At 41.9% G+C, this 15,538-nt stretch overlaps 1 protein-coding gene across 1 annotated transcript in view; it reads left to right on the forward strand.

Moving 5' to 3' along the window:
* Nucleotides 1-14,500, forward strand: part of sema3c (sema domain, immunoglobulin domain (Ig), short basic domain, secreted, (semaphorin) 3C) — a 61,124-nt gene extending 46,624 nt beyond the window's left edge. Inside the window, exons 13-18 of the mRNA XM_084050465.1 lie at nucleotides 4,154-4,242; nucleotides 5,847-5,888; nucleotides 6,644-6,801; nucleotides 8,214-8,281; nucleotides 9,822-9,952; nucleotides 12,059-14,500. Of these exons, the coding sequence (XP_083906591.1) occupies nucleotides 4,154-4,242; nucleotides 5,847-5,888; nucleotides 6,644-6,801; nucleotides 8,214-8,281; nucleotides 9,822-9,952; nucleotides 12,059-12,472 (902 nt within the window). The 3' untranslated portion in view covers nucleotides 12,473-14,500. The remainder of the gene's footprint in view (nucleotides 1-4,153; nucleotides 4,243-5,846; nucleotides 5,889-6,643; nucleotides 6,802-8,213; nucleotides 8,282-9,821; nucleotides 9,953-12,058) is intronic.
* Nucleotides 14,501-15,538: the final 1,038 nt, after the last annotated feature.

Genomic DNA, 15,538 nt, shown 5'->3' on the forward strand with positions numbered 1-15,538 from the left:
GGCGTTTGGCCCTCACACACACATCTACTATTTCAAGTTTGTGTTTAGACCTGCTAGTCCTTAAGACTTGGATGTATTTGATGGGACTCTACAAGCAGGAAATAGTCTAAACACTGTATATTTCTGGTTATGGCTGCACACAAAAAAAAGTAATCTGAAGTTGTGATTTTAGGTTTCACATTACATAATTATTATGTAATCACGAAACTTGGCAGTTATTCAGACATCTTATCTGATCAGAATCAGCTTTATTTTCAGGTGTGGCAGTTGACTTATGTTTTTCCGTGCGCACACATTTTGTAGTATTCCATGAGAAGAGAGAGGATAAATGGAACCATGTCATTTGTACACACTTTGGAGTAGAAGTATATACTTATTACATTCCAGTTTTTGTTAACTCTGAATTATCTCTGTGACCCAACAATATTGTTCTACTTACCAACTTTCCAAGTGTCTGTCTCATAATTCACTGTTCCACCCACTATGAAAACCCTCCTCTTTTAGCTCTGCATCAGCTAGCCTGCTAATAGCTATGGGACTTATGCAGTGGTGGAAAGTAACTAAGTGCATTTACTTAAGTACAATTTTGAGTTATTTGTACTTTACTTGAGTATTTCTAATTTCCAATACTTTTACTTCTACTCCACTACATCTCAGAGGCAAATATTGTACTTTTACTCCACTACAATTATTTGAAAACTTTAGTTACTAGTTACACTTACATACATTAACCACTTTAGCCCTTATTTTAAACCTATTTGAAAATAGCCGATCTAGAAGCTCACAGCGCGTCGCATCGCGACACATTGTGAGCTTGTAGATCAGCTATTTTCAAACATGTTTGTACTTTTACTTTTGGTACTTTAAGTACATTACGATTTGATCAGTACTGCAATGTAGAAGTACTCAAGTACATTCTTAATTCAGAACTTTTACTTGTAACAGAGTACTTCTACATTGCAGTATTGATGCTTTTACTTAAGTAAAACATTTGAGTACTTTTTTCCAGGACTGGACTTATGATCCTTATGATCAATATGACATCATAGTATTGACGTCATAGACTGGACATATTTGGGCATGGCTGACACAAAACTCCGACAATGTGTACGAGTATTGCATAACCGGAGGGTCATGCGTTCCTGACTTGCGTTCCTGAGGAGGCCGATGCCCAAAAATGGCACCAGCCTAGTCATCAATAATCATAATAATGAATAATCGTATTCATAAATCATTCAGCAAAATGATCAGTTTTGTCACTGTACGGCCCTGACTCTAATATATATATTTATATTCTTCTTCTTACATTGACTGCGGCTATACTGCTGCTTTAATTATAAAGTGTTTACATGAGCGATTTTAATCATAATGACCCATTGGCTGATCTGTTCTACTGTGAACCACCCAGCAAATTGAAATATAATGACCCTCCCTCTCCACTTAATTGAATGCAGTGGCTTCTTTTTTTCTCCCCCATTTTTTTTTCTAATTAGAGGTCATTTGAAAACCAATTTGTAATTTACAGTGTAATCCTGGAGGCAGCTGCTCTTCGCGCTAATATGATATATTACATACAATATAATCCTTGTTTTTTTATGAGGCATTTAACGAGCCAAATGACTGCAGAGGGATGGTAAGTCCCATAGCTATATAGCGGGCTAGCTGATGAAGGGCTAACAGAGGGTGTGCATAGTGGGTGGAAACAGTGAATTGTGAGACAGACCCACTAAGTTGGTAAGTGGAACAATATTGTTGGGTCACAGATAGGGAGAGGTCATTCAGAGATAACAAAAGCTAGAATTCATATACATTAATTACTTCAACTCCAGTGTGTACAAATTACATTTGTACACGTTTCGGATTTTGTACGCTCTTCTGACTTACATTAAAGTAATACTAGGTAACTTTTTCAAAAAGACAAAAGTTACATTTTTATCTTTTGTGAGTGGCAAATGTCTGAGGAAGGTCGAAAGACCGAAACGTCAGTCTATCTGTTTTACTTGCACCGAAATAAATAAAAGGCCTAAACTGTCCGTGTTGCTCCAGCGGTCTCTCTTCTGCGTCTATTGTCCCTACCCTTGTGACGTACCGGACTGGCTGTTTAAGGCTGAGGCGCAACGGTAGAATCCCTTTGTTTCACAACACCCATTCCATGAATTTCATCCCCGAAAGCCTTTTGTAAACATATTTTCTATTGAAAGTGGACAGGGGGTGTCTTTCCCACGAAAATGACGTCATACGTTTCCTGTTTGGCCCGGAACTACCGCGCTGGTAACAAAAAGGAATTTCACGCTGTTTTTATGGAATTATAGGATTTGAAGATGGAAAAACAAAAGCAAAAGAAAACACAGCACATGGTAATTAAAGCTCCACTTGCTAAGAGAAACAATCCGGAGATAATATAAAACAACTAAAATAGCTCATTTTGAAACGCTAATGCAGGAATCCGCTAAAGACCTGCAATGACGGTAGTGACCAGCAGAGGTTGCAACAAATCGTTATTTTTGGACCAAACCAAGTATGGCTTTAACACCAAGGATTTCACTGTGTTGTTTTGAGCTGGTGTGCCCTTTCGCGTGTGCACGCTTTACAAATGTGCACATTTACAGTACGCGTGAGTGCACCTGTGTGTGTGCGCGTGACGCGTGTGTGTGTTGTGTGCGTCAACACGTTTGCAGTCGGTACGCAGCCAGCGAGTCTCTCTATCTCTCTCACAGCTGCTTTGTGTTTATCGGGCCAGCCTCTCCTTTATGATTGTGCTCTCTCCTGCCTGGATTCCTGAACGGGGGCCAGGACCGTCTGTCTAACCGAACAGTGGTGGGAAAAGTACTCAAATGTTTTACTTAAGTAAAAGTATCAACGCTGCAATGTAGAAGTACTCTGTTACAAGTAAAAATCTGGAATTCAAAATGTACTTGAGTAAAAGTACAGAAGTATTGGTATCAAAAATACTTAAAGTACCAAAAGTAAAAAAAGTGCTAAAATGTTTGAAAATAGCAGATCTACAAGCTCACAACGCGTCGCATCGCGACGCGTTGTGAGCTTGTAGATCGGCTATTTTCAAATAGCCTATGTATACAATAGGGCTAAAGTGGTTAATGTATGTTTTATGATGTAATAATGTATATCTGCAAAGTAACTAGTAACTAAAGTTTTCAATGATCTCCGGGACGCGAGAGACTCTTATTATGAAGACGTTTCCAGGAGCTGCTGCTGCTCTCTGTAACTCCTCCCCCTTCCTCCTCTGTCACCTCTCTGTGTTTCCGATTCCCAGGGACAGTTGGATGTTATCGATGATGATGGTGGTGTTACGTTTTTTGCCCTCCCCGTGGCCCTTTGTCCTTCCCCTGGTGTGGAGTTAACTACCCCCCGCCCCCCCCCCCCCCCCCCCCCCCCCGCCCCCCCCCCCTCTTTCTCCACCACAGCTGACTTTGCTGCGGATGCCCGGTCGGTCATGGCTATCATGTCTAATTCATAAGCAAACACGGGCGAGAAAAGGAAAACAAGACTGGGGCAGAGTTCTTTTTTTCTTTCCCTGGGTGGTTTCTTGAGTCGCGTTCTCACCGCATCTCGAGGTCTCTCTCTCTCTCTCTCGGCCGCGGTCATGAGGGTGTAGGTATGCGCCTCGTGTGGTTAACCCATTAAGACCGGGCATGCACGCGTGTAATTTTAAGATTTATTTGGCTATTAAAAAATAGCAGCTATACAAGCTCATAGCGCGGCACCGAGTGCCGCGCTATGAGCTTGTAGATCTGCTATTTTTGGAAAAACGTGAAAATGTGTGCAAATCTTTTCATATATATTGTTTTAAAGCGAACATCTTTAACTCAAATCTTTGCGTCTGGGGGTCCCTGGAACAAAACGTTTTGAGATGGGGTCCACGGCCAAATACATATTCATTTTGGGGGTCCTTGACAAGAAAATGTTTGAGAACCACTGATATAGAAACATACGTTTTTCAGAAAACTGTTGGGATTTAGAAGACATTTTTGTAGAATCGGCTTCAAGTCCTAATGGGTTAAAATGACCCTCTCCATTGAGTTTTTGTGTGTTTTATTTGTGTCTATGTGTGTGTGTGTGTATGTGTGTGTGTGTGTGTGTGTGTGTGTGTGTGTGTGTGTGTGTGTCCTATGTCCTGTCTCCATGCCCCCAGATAAAGGCACAGTGCAGAAGGTCATCGTACTGCCCTCCAATCGCTCCTTGGATGAAGATCTGATCTTGGAGGAGCTGGAAGTGTTTAAGGTATGTCGGCCTTTATGTCTACGTGTACATGTCTGTCTGTCTCTCATTCCTTTGCTTTCCCAGCACACCTCGCATGAAAAGCAGAGAGCGGGGCGAGCGAGCTTGGCCACAACACACAGGCCTCTGGCACAGGAGGGAGGGAGGGGGGGGGGGGGGGGGGGAAGTACTCGATTTCTTTACTTAAGTAAAAGTATCATTACTGCAATGTAGAAATACTGTCACGAGTAAAGGTTCCTAAATTCAAAATGTAATCGAGTAAAAGTACAAAAGTATTGATATCAAAATGTACTTAAAGTATCAAAAGTAGAAAGTACTCATTATGCAGAATGTCCCATTTCAAGTTTACAAATGTATAAAAATCTGTGTAAAATAGCAGATCTACAAGCTCACAATGCGTCGCATCGCGACGCATTGTGAGCTTGTAGATCGGCTCTTTTCAAATGGCCCGAAATGTACATAGGGCTAAAGTGGTTAATGTATGTTTTGTAATGATAATAAAAATCTACAAAGTAACTAGTAACTAAAGTTTTCAAATAATTGTTGTGGAGTAAAAGTATAACGTTTTCCTCTGAGATGTAGTGGAGTAGAAGTAAAAGTACTGAACATTGGAAATACTCCGGTAAAGTAAATAATACCTCAAAATCATACTTAAGTACACTACTTGAGTAAATGTACTTAGTCACTTTACACCACTGGGAGGGAGAGAGAGTGAGAGAGAGAATTGAGGAGGTGGATGATTTGAAGCAAAGGGGGTGATGGGAAACATACCGAACAGCCCCTGCGAGCGCCCTGGCGGCTCTGACCCCGGTGAACTACCACCGGCACGCCATTTTATCTTTGCCCCGCCGATTCCAGCTCAGCCTTGTTGCCGTAAGAGAGAGAGACACGGTCATGGTCAGAAGGCTTTAATCTTCACACACACACACCTGGACTCATACTGGTGCTCGTCTGGCTCTACGAGGGAGCCAGCATGGACATCTGGGCAACAGAGGACAATGTTGTTTCTGCAGCTTTCTCATGGTTGTTTGGTCCTCCATGACGATCTGTTTACAATGAGTAGCCAGCTGTTGTTAACCCATTAAGACCTGAAACTGTGTCATTTTTTGATTTGAGCTAAAAAAAGCATTATTTTACACTTTGGGCTATTCAAATAGCAGATATACAGCAGATATACAAGCTCGTAGCGCGGCACCGAGTGCCGCGCTACGAGCTTGTAGATCTGCTATTTTTGAAAAATCGTGAAAATGTGTGCAAATCTTCTGAATATATATATTTTTAAAGCGAACATTTTTAACTCAAATCTTTGCTTCTGGGGGGTCCCTGGAACAAAATATTTTGATGGGGGTCCGCGGCCAAAAACATATCATTTTGGGGGTCCTTGACATGAAAAAGATTGAGCACCACTGATATAGAAACATACGTTTTTCAGAAAACTGTTGAGATTTAGGAGACATGTAGAATCGGCTTCAGGTCTCAATGGGTTAAAAGAAAGCCAGAGATGTTTGTGCCACTGAATGAGATAAATGTGTGAGAAAGACAGATTGTCTCTGACTGGTAAATACCTTTGATGAAAACATGACATGGTATTGTTGTTTGTTTTTCAGGACCAAGCTCACATAACAAACCTCAGGATTTCCTCAAAAAAAGTAAGAGTTCATGCATTCTTTTGTGACTTTGCGTCCATATTCATATGATTCTATTGTGCCTACTGTGCCCAAATATCTTTGGCTGCTGATGAAACTGCTGGAAAAAAGCAGGAATGCTGGAATCTGATTTATACCTTGTAGGCCTGACCTTGATTGTTCGAATAGTCGACTAATCAGTCGAGGGGGGTCTGAGTCGACTGCCACTCTCTTAATCGAATTATGGGAAAAAAAATATTTTTGATTAACTAATAGTTTGCCAAAATAGGATATACATCATGATTTATTGGGAGAAACCAAGCAAGTATATGTTAAATCATTAAATAAATTAAATTAAATCACAGACATGAAGCACCCCTACAGCCCAAATGGAATGTTCCTCTATTGCATAACATATTTTTGGCATGATTCGACTGATATTTTTTTTGGTGTTGCATTAGTCGACTATTAGTCGACTATAGGCAACTATTGGCCAATCAGATTCGACTATAGAAATCCTTAGTCGTGGACAGGCCTGATACCTTGTCATACTTTAGTTTCCCGTGCTGAAAATGGCCAATCTACAAGCTCACAACGCATCGCGATGCGATGCTATATGAGCTTGTGTATCTGCTATTTATTGTACAACTGAGTATAAATGAAGCATAATAAGCCATAATTACTGAGCGACTGGCCTGTTTTTTTTTCCTGTCAGCCGTTCCACTCATTATACAGGACATATGGGGCCCGCTGACCTTTTGACCTTGTTTACATTGCAGCAACAGCTGTACGTGAGCTCGGAGTACGGGGTGTCCCAGGTCTCGCTGCACCGTTGTCAGGCCTACGGCTCGGCTTGCGCTGACTGCTGCCTGGCACGAGACCCCTACTGCGCCTGGGATGGACTCAGCTGCTCCCGTTTCTACCCCACGGGTAAAAGGTAACACGTGGATTCCATACCAATGCACCACATTGTGAGGCTCAGTTTAAAGGCATACTGTACCTGGCAACCCTAGGTTGGTTCTGTTGAAGCTGGCAAAAACAGCTTATATACTGTTACATATATCCTTTTGAACAAGCATGCGGTGGTGTAAAGTAACTAAGTACATTTACTCAAGTACTGTACTTAAGTACAATTTTGAGATGCTTTTGCTTTACTGGAGTATTTCTAATTTTCAATACTTTTACTTCTACTCCACTACATCTCAGAGGCAAATAATGTACTTTTACTCCATTGCGATTTTTTGAAAACTTGAGTTACTAGTTACGTTGCAGATATAAATGTATTACATTATAAAACATACATGAACCACTTTAGCCCTATTTTATACCTAGGCTATTTGAAAATAGTTTGAAAGTTCGCATCGCGATGCGTTGTGAGCTTGTAGATCTGCTATTTACCAACATTATAGTACTTTTACTTTTGGTACTTTAAGTACATTTTGATACCAATACTTTTGTACTTTTACTCAAATACATTTTAAATACGGACTTTTACTTGTAACAGAGTACTTCTACATTGCACTATTGGTACGTTTACTTAAGTAAAACATTTAAGTACTTTTTCCACCACTGCAAGCATGTATGCATGCATACGATGAAAATAGCAACTGACAGCTCTTGAGGCTAAACGATACCTCAAAAAAACGTTTTCAACGGAAAAGACACGTCTAACACGTCGACACAAGGTAGCATCAAAATTAGACGTCAGCATGAGGTGAGGAGGGCAACGATATTGAAGTCCTTGCACTCTTTCCAAGCGTGCACTTTAATGTTAATCTCTGTCACCAAATGAACATTTTATTCTCCCTGGCATATCCTCTCTCCCGGTAGACATAACACAGACAACGAGGGATGAGTGACAGCCCTCATTTACACATGACACCTCTCTGCTCTGCTTTAACCCATTAAGACCTGAGGCGATTCTTAAAAACAGTTTTTCGGAAAAAAAAATTTAAAAAAATATTTTCACGATTTTTCAAAAATAGCAGATGTACAAGCTCATAGCGCGGCACTTGGTGCCGCGCTATGAGCTTGTATATCTGCTATTTTTGAATAGCCAAAGACATCTAAAGTGACACAGAAGCGTTCCAGGTATCAATGGGTTAAAAGCAGCTGTGAGTGTGAGTCTCCACATGCCTGTCAGCCACAGGTCAGGTTTAGCTTGGGTCGTAGAGCCAAAACACAAAGCCACCCAATTTCCTTCACAAAACATGATCTTGCATGATGTTGGTATTTTCCCCCTGCCTGATGCATACAGTATGAGTGTCCTCCATGCTGAGTGAAATAACAATGAAATTGCCCTTCAGTAATAATAATATATAATATTATCTGTCTTTTTTTTTTTTTTAGGAGAAGCAGGAGACAGGATATCATGCATGGCAATCCCCTCACGCAGTGCAGAGGTTTCAATCTGAAAGGTATACAATTACAAAGCTGCTGAATTTCACAAACTCGGTGAACGAGCCTTCATTGGCAAGGCATTGTATTATTGGCAAGGCATTGTATTATTGGCAAGGCATTGCACTTATTCCCACTGATTCACATTAGTCTCTCAAGACAGAGACGTGTTGTCTCCCACAATTTCCAGTAGTTTTCACAGTGTGTAATTTGGAAGCTCTGAAAATGTGTAGAAAATAAAGCTAATGTCTCGCCATTTCCCTACATCCATTTCACCTTTCAGTCACATCTGCTTAGCAAAAAGAGAAAAATATATTCCAAAGATATTTCAAAATATTTTTTTGCGAACAGAATGTTGTGATTGACGGAATACCTTTGAAGAGGTGATGACAGTGTCCCGTTCTCAACGTTTCCGAGGCGGAATTACAGACTGTAATTCCACAATTCTTTGATTGTGGAAAAGATAGTCTGGCACCATTACATCCTCTCATTGTAAAACAATACACAGCAGGTGGGATTAGTTATTCACCTAGGGAAAGTCTATAACAGAGATTAAACTGTATGTGTTTATGTAAAAGCGAATAGCACAGCGACTGAGTGTGTGTGCGCGTGCGTGTGCGTGCACGTGAACTCGTGCACATACGTGGGCACTGCTGGCACCTGGCAATTAAGGCTGCGACTTACAGTACTTGACCATGAATATTCGGTGTAGTTTAACACTTTAAGGCCTGGAACGCATCTGTCATTTTTTTTATTTGAGCTAAAAAGCATTATTTTACACTTTGGGCTATTCAAAAATAGCAGATATACAAGCTCATAGCACGACACCGAGTGCCGCACTATGAGCTTGTAGATCTGCTATTTTTGAGAAATCGTAAAAATGTGTGCAAATCTTTGAATATATATTTTTTCAAGCGAACATTTGTAACTCAAATCTTTGCTTCTGGGGGGTCCCTGGAACAAAATGTTTTTAGATGGTGGTCCTTGGCCAAATACGTATACATTTTGGGGTCCTTGACATGAAAAAGTTTGAGAACCACTGACATAGTAAAATACGTTTTTTTCAAAAAACAGTTTTTAGAAGACATTCTAAAAACAGACATTTTGTAGAATCGGCCTCAGGTCTTAATGGGTTAATGCAAGGAGGGGCTCTTGTCCCAGAGAGAGTTCTATCTCTCCGCAAACAGTTGGCATTTCTAAATGAACACCAGCCCGGTGGAAGCAGCCATATGGCCATCGCCACTAATGAGTCTTCCTGTCATTCATCCTGCTGAGCGAAGAACCATGTGGCTCTTAAGTGATACAACAAATGACATAATTGACAGCAAAAACAGTTACTGTCCAATACTTGAATAATTAGGGTAGTTTGGCAACAGTGTAGCAGCCGGGGGTTTGGTTTTGGTGCAGGTGGAGGTTAGGTTAAACTTTAAGGTCAGCTTTAATTCCACCCTCACTGTTGGGACATCTGTGGCTTTTCTGTCTGTCAGCAAGTGACGTACTCTGGTGTTGTGTGTGTGTGTGTGTGTGTGTGGTTGTGTTGTGTTCGTGTGTGTGCGTCAGCTTACAGAAATGCGGCGGAGATGACGCAATACGGTGTGAGAAACAACACCACTTTCCTGGAGTGTCTACCCAAGTCCCCGCAGGCGTCCATTCGCTGGCTCATCCAGAGGGACAATGACAGGCGGAAAGAGGTCGGTTCAAGGTCTAACGCCCACGCTGCAGCTGCCTGAGTTCTGATCTATCGCAAAGTAATGAGCTCGCGGAGCGCGATATGAAAATCCCTGGTGATAAATGGTATCAGTTAGCAGGTATCTGTTTTTCATCCATCACAGCGATCCATCCACACATTATTACATCAAACATCAAGTATGTCATACCGATCACACGAGCCTACTGCCTTGATCTGGACTCGCATTGCCTGGGGAAGGACATCGGGAGTGTTTTATTGGCTGCAGCATATTCTAATGAGTGTTGATGCAGATAAAATGTGACATGAACCTCGACTAACGAGGGGATTCTCAGCAGGGAGACGCTTCATAAATATTTGACACCCCTTAAACAGCTTGAGTCCTTGAAAGTGTGCAAGCCGAGCACCTAAATGATATAGACTTGGCCATCAGTGCTTTGATGGATCATAGCCTAAAGTATAGGATTTCGCCTTGACATACTGTGTACTGTTGTGTCTCTGGGTTGGATCCTGGGCAACAGCCAACTCTGTGTATGAGGAGCACAGTCGTGCGGTAAGTACCGGGAGCTGATGGAAGGTGTTGCGCTCTTGTGCATTGACGGGGATAGACGCCCTCGTTCTCAGCCAATACTGACATTAAGTCTCGCTGACCTACTTTCTGTGCATTATTATAGTTTTGTGGCACAATGCTGTTAAAGTTCTTTCATGACTGATTTCCCAATGTTTTTATTGTGGGGTTCCCAAACGAAATAACCCCTTAAACCCTATTTCAAAAATAGTGAAAGTAGCCCATGTACAAACTCACAACGATCTGCTATTTTATATATTGTAGAACATTATTGTGAGGGGGGAAATGGTTTGGTTTATTTGAAAATATAGTCTTTGGAAGCAATAGTTTTGGGATAATAAATAAAAAACTGGGATATTTACCCACGACCCATAAAAACAGGGTTGTACCCAAAATGGGTCACTGCCCTATGTTTGGGAAGCATTGGTCTAAATAAATGAGTGCATATTTTTAGGTCCAAATCAAGTCTTAGTCTCACATATTTAGTTTAGTAGTATTTAGTTGACAGACTTGAGTAACAATTACTTCTGCAGTCAACCTTTTCTCGGTAAAGGATCCCAAGGAATTTCACGAATCTTTTTAAACATGGACCGCACTCAGGACAATTAATTACTCTCCGCCAGGAGAGTATTGTTATCACTGCGTTTTCACTTTCTAAACATGACACACCGATTGGTCAAGCCTCACGTGACACGTGAAATACTGTGATCTGATTGGCTAGTGACGCCACCGGGCCTATATATACATGGCATCACTCTGACAGTGTCTCCGCCACTGTCAGAGTGAGGTAAGACGGGAACCATGAAATGGCTGCATGGCTGATACATAATTGGCAGATAGGACAGATAGGACATTTATATAGACAGGAGGGATATGACATAGGACACTTATACAGACAGGAGGGATAGGACACTCACACAGACAGAACGGAAGAGGACACTTACCCAGACAGGTTGGATAGGACACTTACATATACAAGAGGGATAGCGACCTATAAATACATGTGTCACTGTGATAAGCCAGATTCCAATACCGAAAATCCGGCCACTTCGAACCGGCCACTTCGAACCGGAAGTAGTCAAGTAGTCGCGGTCCAATTGTTCCTATCTGTCTTATTGGACAGATAGGACAGATAGGACACTTATATAGACAGGAGGGATATGACACTTACATAGACAGGACGGATAGGACAGGAGGGATAGGACACTTACACAGACAGGACGGAAGAGGACACTTACCCAGACAGGATGGATAGGACACTTACATATACAAGAGGGATAGCGACCTTCGCGACCTTCGAACCAACACAAGTCTTCTGGCGGAGAGTTGTGCTCCGAGGAGCACTTTTTCTAGTTTATTTTGATATGTGTAGCCAGTGAATTGGCTTCAGGTGTTGTATGCTGATGGCTTCGTGTTGCTGGTCATGGAGTTGTTATAGTCAGAGGCTACTGAATATGAAGGTTTGCACATCATTTTGGACATAAATCAGAATGATCATTTATAGAGGGCGCTGATAACCCAACCGTGTCTTCCCCTCCGCAGGTGAAGCTAGGCGACCGCGTCGTCTCCACCGAGCACGGCCTCCTCATCCGCTCCGTCCAGCTGTCTGACCAGGGCCTGTACTACTGTCTGACCACGGAGAACGGTTTCAAACGCACCGTGGCCAAGATTCGCCTGCGCGTGCTGAGCGAGGCCATGGTCAGCGTTCTGACGGACAAGCAGCAGTCGCCCTGGGCGTGGGCCACCTCGCTGCACCCCAAGTCCCTGCTGGCCGCGTTCAGCCCCGCCGAGAGCCTGGCCGTGCAGCAGTACTGCAAGGAGAGAAAGCAGCTCCAGAACCTCCAGCTCCAGCAGAAGACCCAGGCCCCGGGACCTCTGCGGGGGGACCTGGCGAAGCTCAAGCCCCTGCTGGACCGCAGGAGTCGGAACCGACGCAACCACCTCCCAGACGTCTGACGGAAGGACGGCAAAGCTGGCACAGAGACAGACTGATAACCACATATTCCTCTGATTTCTAAAAGGACATTAGCAGGACCTCGCTAGCCAGCTCCCTGACCCCACTGTGCTGTACTTGCGGAAGTCAGAAGAGAATTCTGAGATATCTCCTCGCTTATCTCATTGTGTATGCATGACGTACTTTGACCTGAAAGACTGTGAGATACACACACACTTCCACACAGACGCACGCACGCACACACAATCCTTTTAATGTCGGTGTCCTGTTGCAGTCACAAGCAGGGCCGGATTTATAGGAGTTGAGGCCCCTGGGCTAGAGTAATTTTTCAGACCCCCTGGCACGCATAGCGTGCGCAAAAATTCACGTTTGCTTTTTCTTTTATTTCGTGTTTTTGTTACTTTAATTCGGTTAATTCGGCAGGGTTACTTTACAATTTCATCATAAGAAATATATATATGTAAAAAAAAAGTTTTTTTCTTTTTTTTTAGGCACCCCCAGTTGGGGCCCCTGGGCTGCAGCCCACCCTAGCCCAACGGTAAGTCCGGCCCTGGTCACAAGGCAAACTGAAGTGACCCTGTCGGTTTATGGGTGATGATACTAACCAACTGTGTGGTCTCAATATAACTAACGATAATACACCTTAAGACATGGGTGTGGTTGATGATCAGATTATAATAGGCAATGGAAAAGAAATTGGGCCAACAGGAAATTGGCACAACGTGGACATGTTGTCAACATTTTTGAGCCAATATCCTAAACAAGTTAATATCCAATAAAGCGAGGTAAGTTGAAACCCTGCAAATAAATAAGTTATGGATATTTTAAGGGAAATGAAAGAGATAGAGAGAGATATGCATGTTTTACGATGAATGTTATTGATTTTTTTTATGCCAAGCGCTACATCGTGCTTCACTAGTTTCTACAGACATTTGCATAATACTGTCTGTAGCAACATACTGTACAGTATGTTTTCTCAGCAAAACTTAACAGAGTTATTCATGACCGTTGTGGGCATATTTAACATTATGCAGAGCGTTCCATTCCTGAGAAACATTTGTCATTCTAGTCTGTCCTCCTGCACCATATACTTAAGACTAGCTCTGTCTTTACAAGACACAGATTGCCTGATAAGTGGCCTCAATAAAATAATAGCTGAGAAATTCAAACATCAGTGTAGGCCAAAGTCCATGTCTATAACTCTTTGAATAATTCATTCTGTTCTGTTGCATACGCCTTACATCATCTCTGTACATAACAGCATATCCCCTTTTCTCCATCCATACCGTAATATACCCTCTTGTTTCCAGCACAGATGCATGTTTACAGTATGTGTATGAAACGCATCATTGACAACAGAACAGGCTATTTTAAGCCCTTTGAACAGTTCAGCTGGCAGACACGCACATTTTTAGTTTTTCTTCTTCGGGTAAATGTATGCTAGTAGTACCTGAACATCGGAGTACTCTCGATTGACGCTGAAAGAGAAGAATATCTCTGGAGAATCATATTTTCTAATGATGAATAATACTTCATCAGTGGTATTAATGAAATAATGAACTGTAGGCCTACTCATAGTTTGCGATATTGCAGGGTTGACTTTCCCCATTTTATGTGAATAGAATCCTGTTTTTTTTTGTAAGCATAGCTAATGTAGATAAATATTATTTGTCGTTCGTGTACAGTGCTTCTCTTGTTTTATCCTTTTAACTTAATGTCACGTCCTCTCTTTCTTTTTTGTTTACATTGTGAGCCTCGTGTACATAGATATTTCAACCTAGTCTACCAAATAACCATGACCGTATCTGCAAATTGCAGAGGTAAGTTTTCATTCTGAAATGCAAATGGCTTTCCCAGTGTAACCTTTCCTACGACAGGTCCCCATGTCCCTTTTTAAGAAACAAGCGAGACCAGCATTATGTAAAGTCCAGGTCAGTGTCATTTCAGTGTTATTATGAAACCTGCGTGTGTATATCTATTTATTGATGTCATGACAGCCTGAATAAAGCAATTAAATGAATTGGATCTGATTGCGGAATTCATTGTCCGACTATGTCATGTACTGTAGTGTAATATCAGTATTGCTCTGGCATTAGACCAGATTAATTTAAAGGGGAAATTCGTTTCCACAAAAGTAAAACCAAAGTGTTCGGTACCTGCAATACCTCAGATTGACAAATATCATGTTCAAAGAAAGTCAAGTCTCCTGTAATCGCAATTAAATACTTCCTGGTGTGTCTGACCTGTACCCTCCAGATTTAACTTTAAAGGCCCCAGGAGCCTACAGAGGGTCATTTAAAACCCATAAAACTCGAGAGAGGGCTCCTGCTGGGCAGAAATACTGCTTTCTTACTAAACAAACCCAAGTACCACACACAACCGCAGTATAATCATCCCTGAGACCATATTTTACTCTTATTTTGATTTACGGGCCACTTGGGGTGAAAAGGAAACTGAATAATTGGGCATTAAAGTGCACAATAGAGAGGTTTGTTTCAGCGGCAAGAGAGCCTGTGACTGTTTTTTCATTTTTTTAGGCCACAGGGAATGTGGATCAGTTTTGACAAACCCATGCTGTGTCATGACTAAAGTGACTATTCCCTTGAGAACACTCCCTTCAGTCCCTTGCATGCAATAGAAATACAAAATGTCATTCATTCACGTTTTATTCAGTCTGAAGGCTCAAGTCCAGCCCAGAATAGAAATAATGAGTTTCAAGATAAAAAATAAATTACAGTTTGTGTACATTTTATGTATGGGATGGATAACAAACTCGCTCCTCTCTCTCTCTCTCTCTCTCTCTCTCTGTGAAGATCTCAAATGAATTACACTATGGTCGTAAAAGGGATTCCTCTCGCTTTCAACATCCCCAACGGGGATGTGGTCATAGCAGTGAAGACAGCAATCAAAAAAGGAACAAAGTACGAAGTCATAATTTGCCAAAAGTAATTCAACTCTCAGACTTCACAAAATCACAGTACCCTCCCCCCCCTCCCCCCTCCCTTGGTATCAAATAAAATCCTAACATTATAAAATAAAGTGCAGGTCGATAAGATATCAAAAGATCC

This window comes from Gymnoscopelus microlampas, assembly GCF_963454915.1.
Source record: "Gymnoscopelus microlampas genome assembly, chromosome: 23".
Classification (NCBI taxonomy): domain Eukaryota; kingdom Metazoa; phylum Chordata; class Actinopteri; order Myctophiformes; family Myctophidae; genus Gymnoscopelus; species Gymnoscopelus microlampas.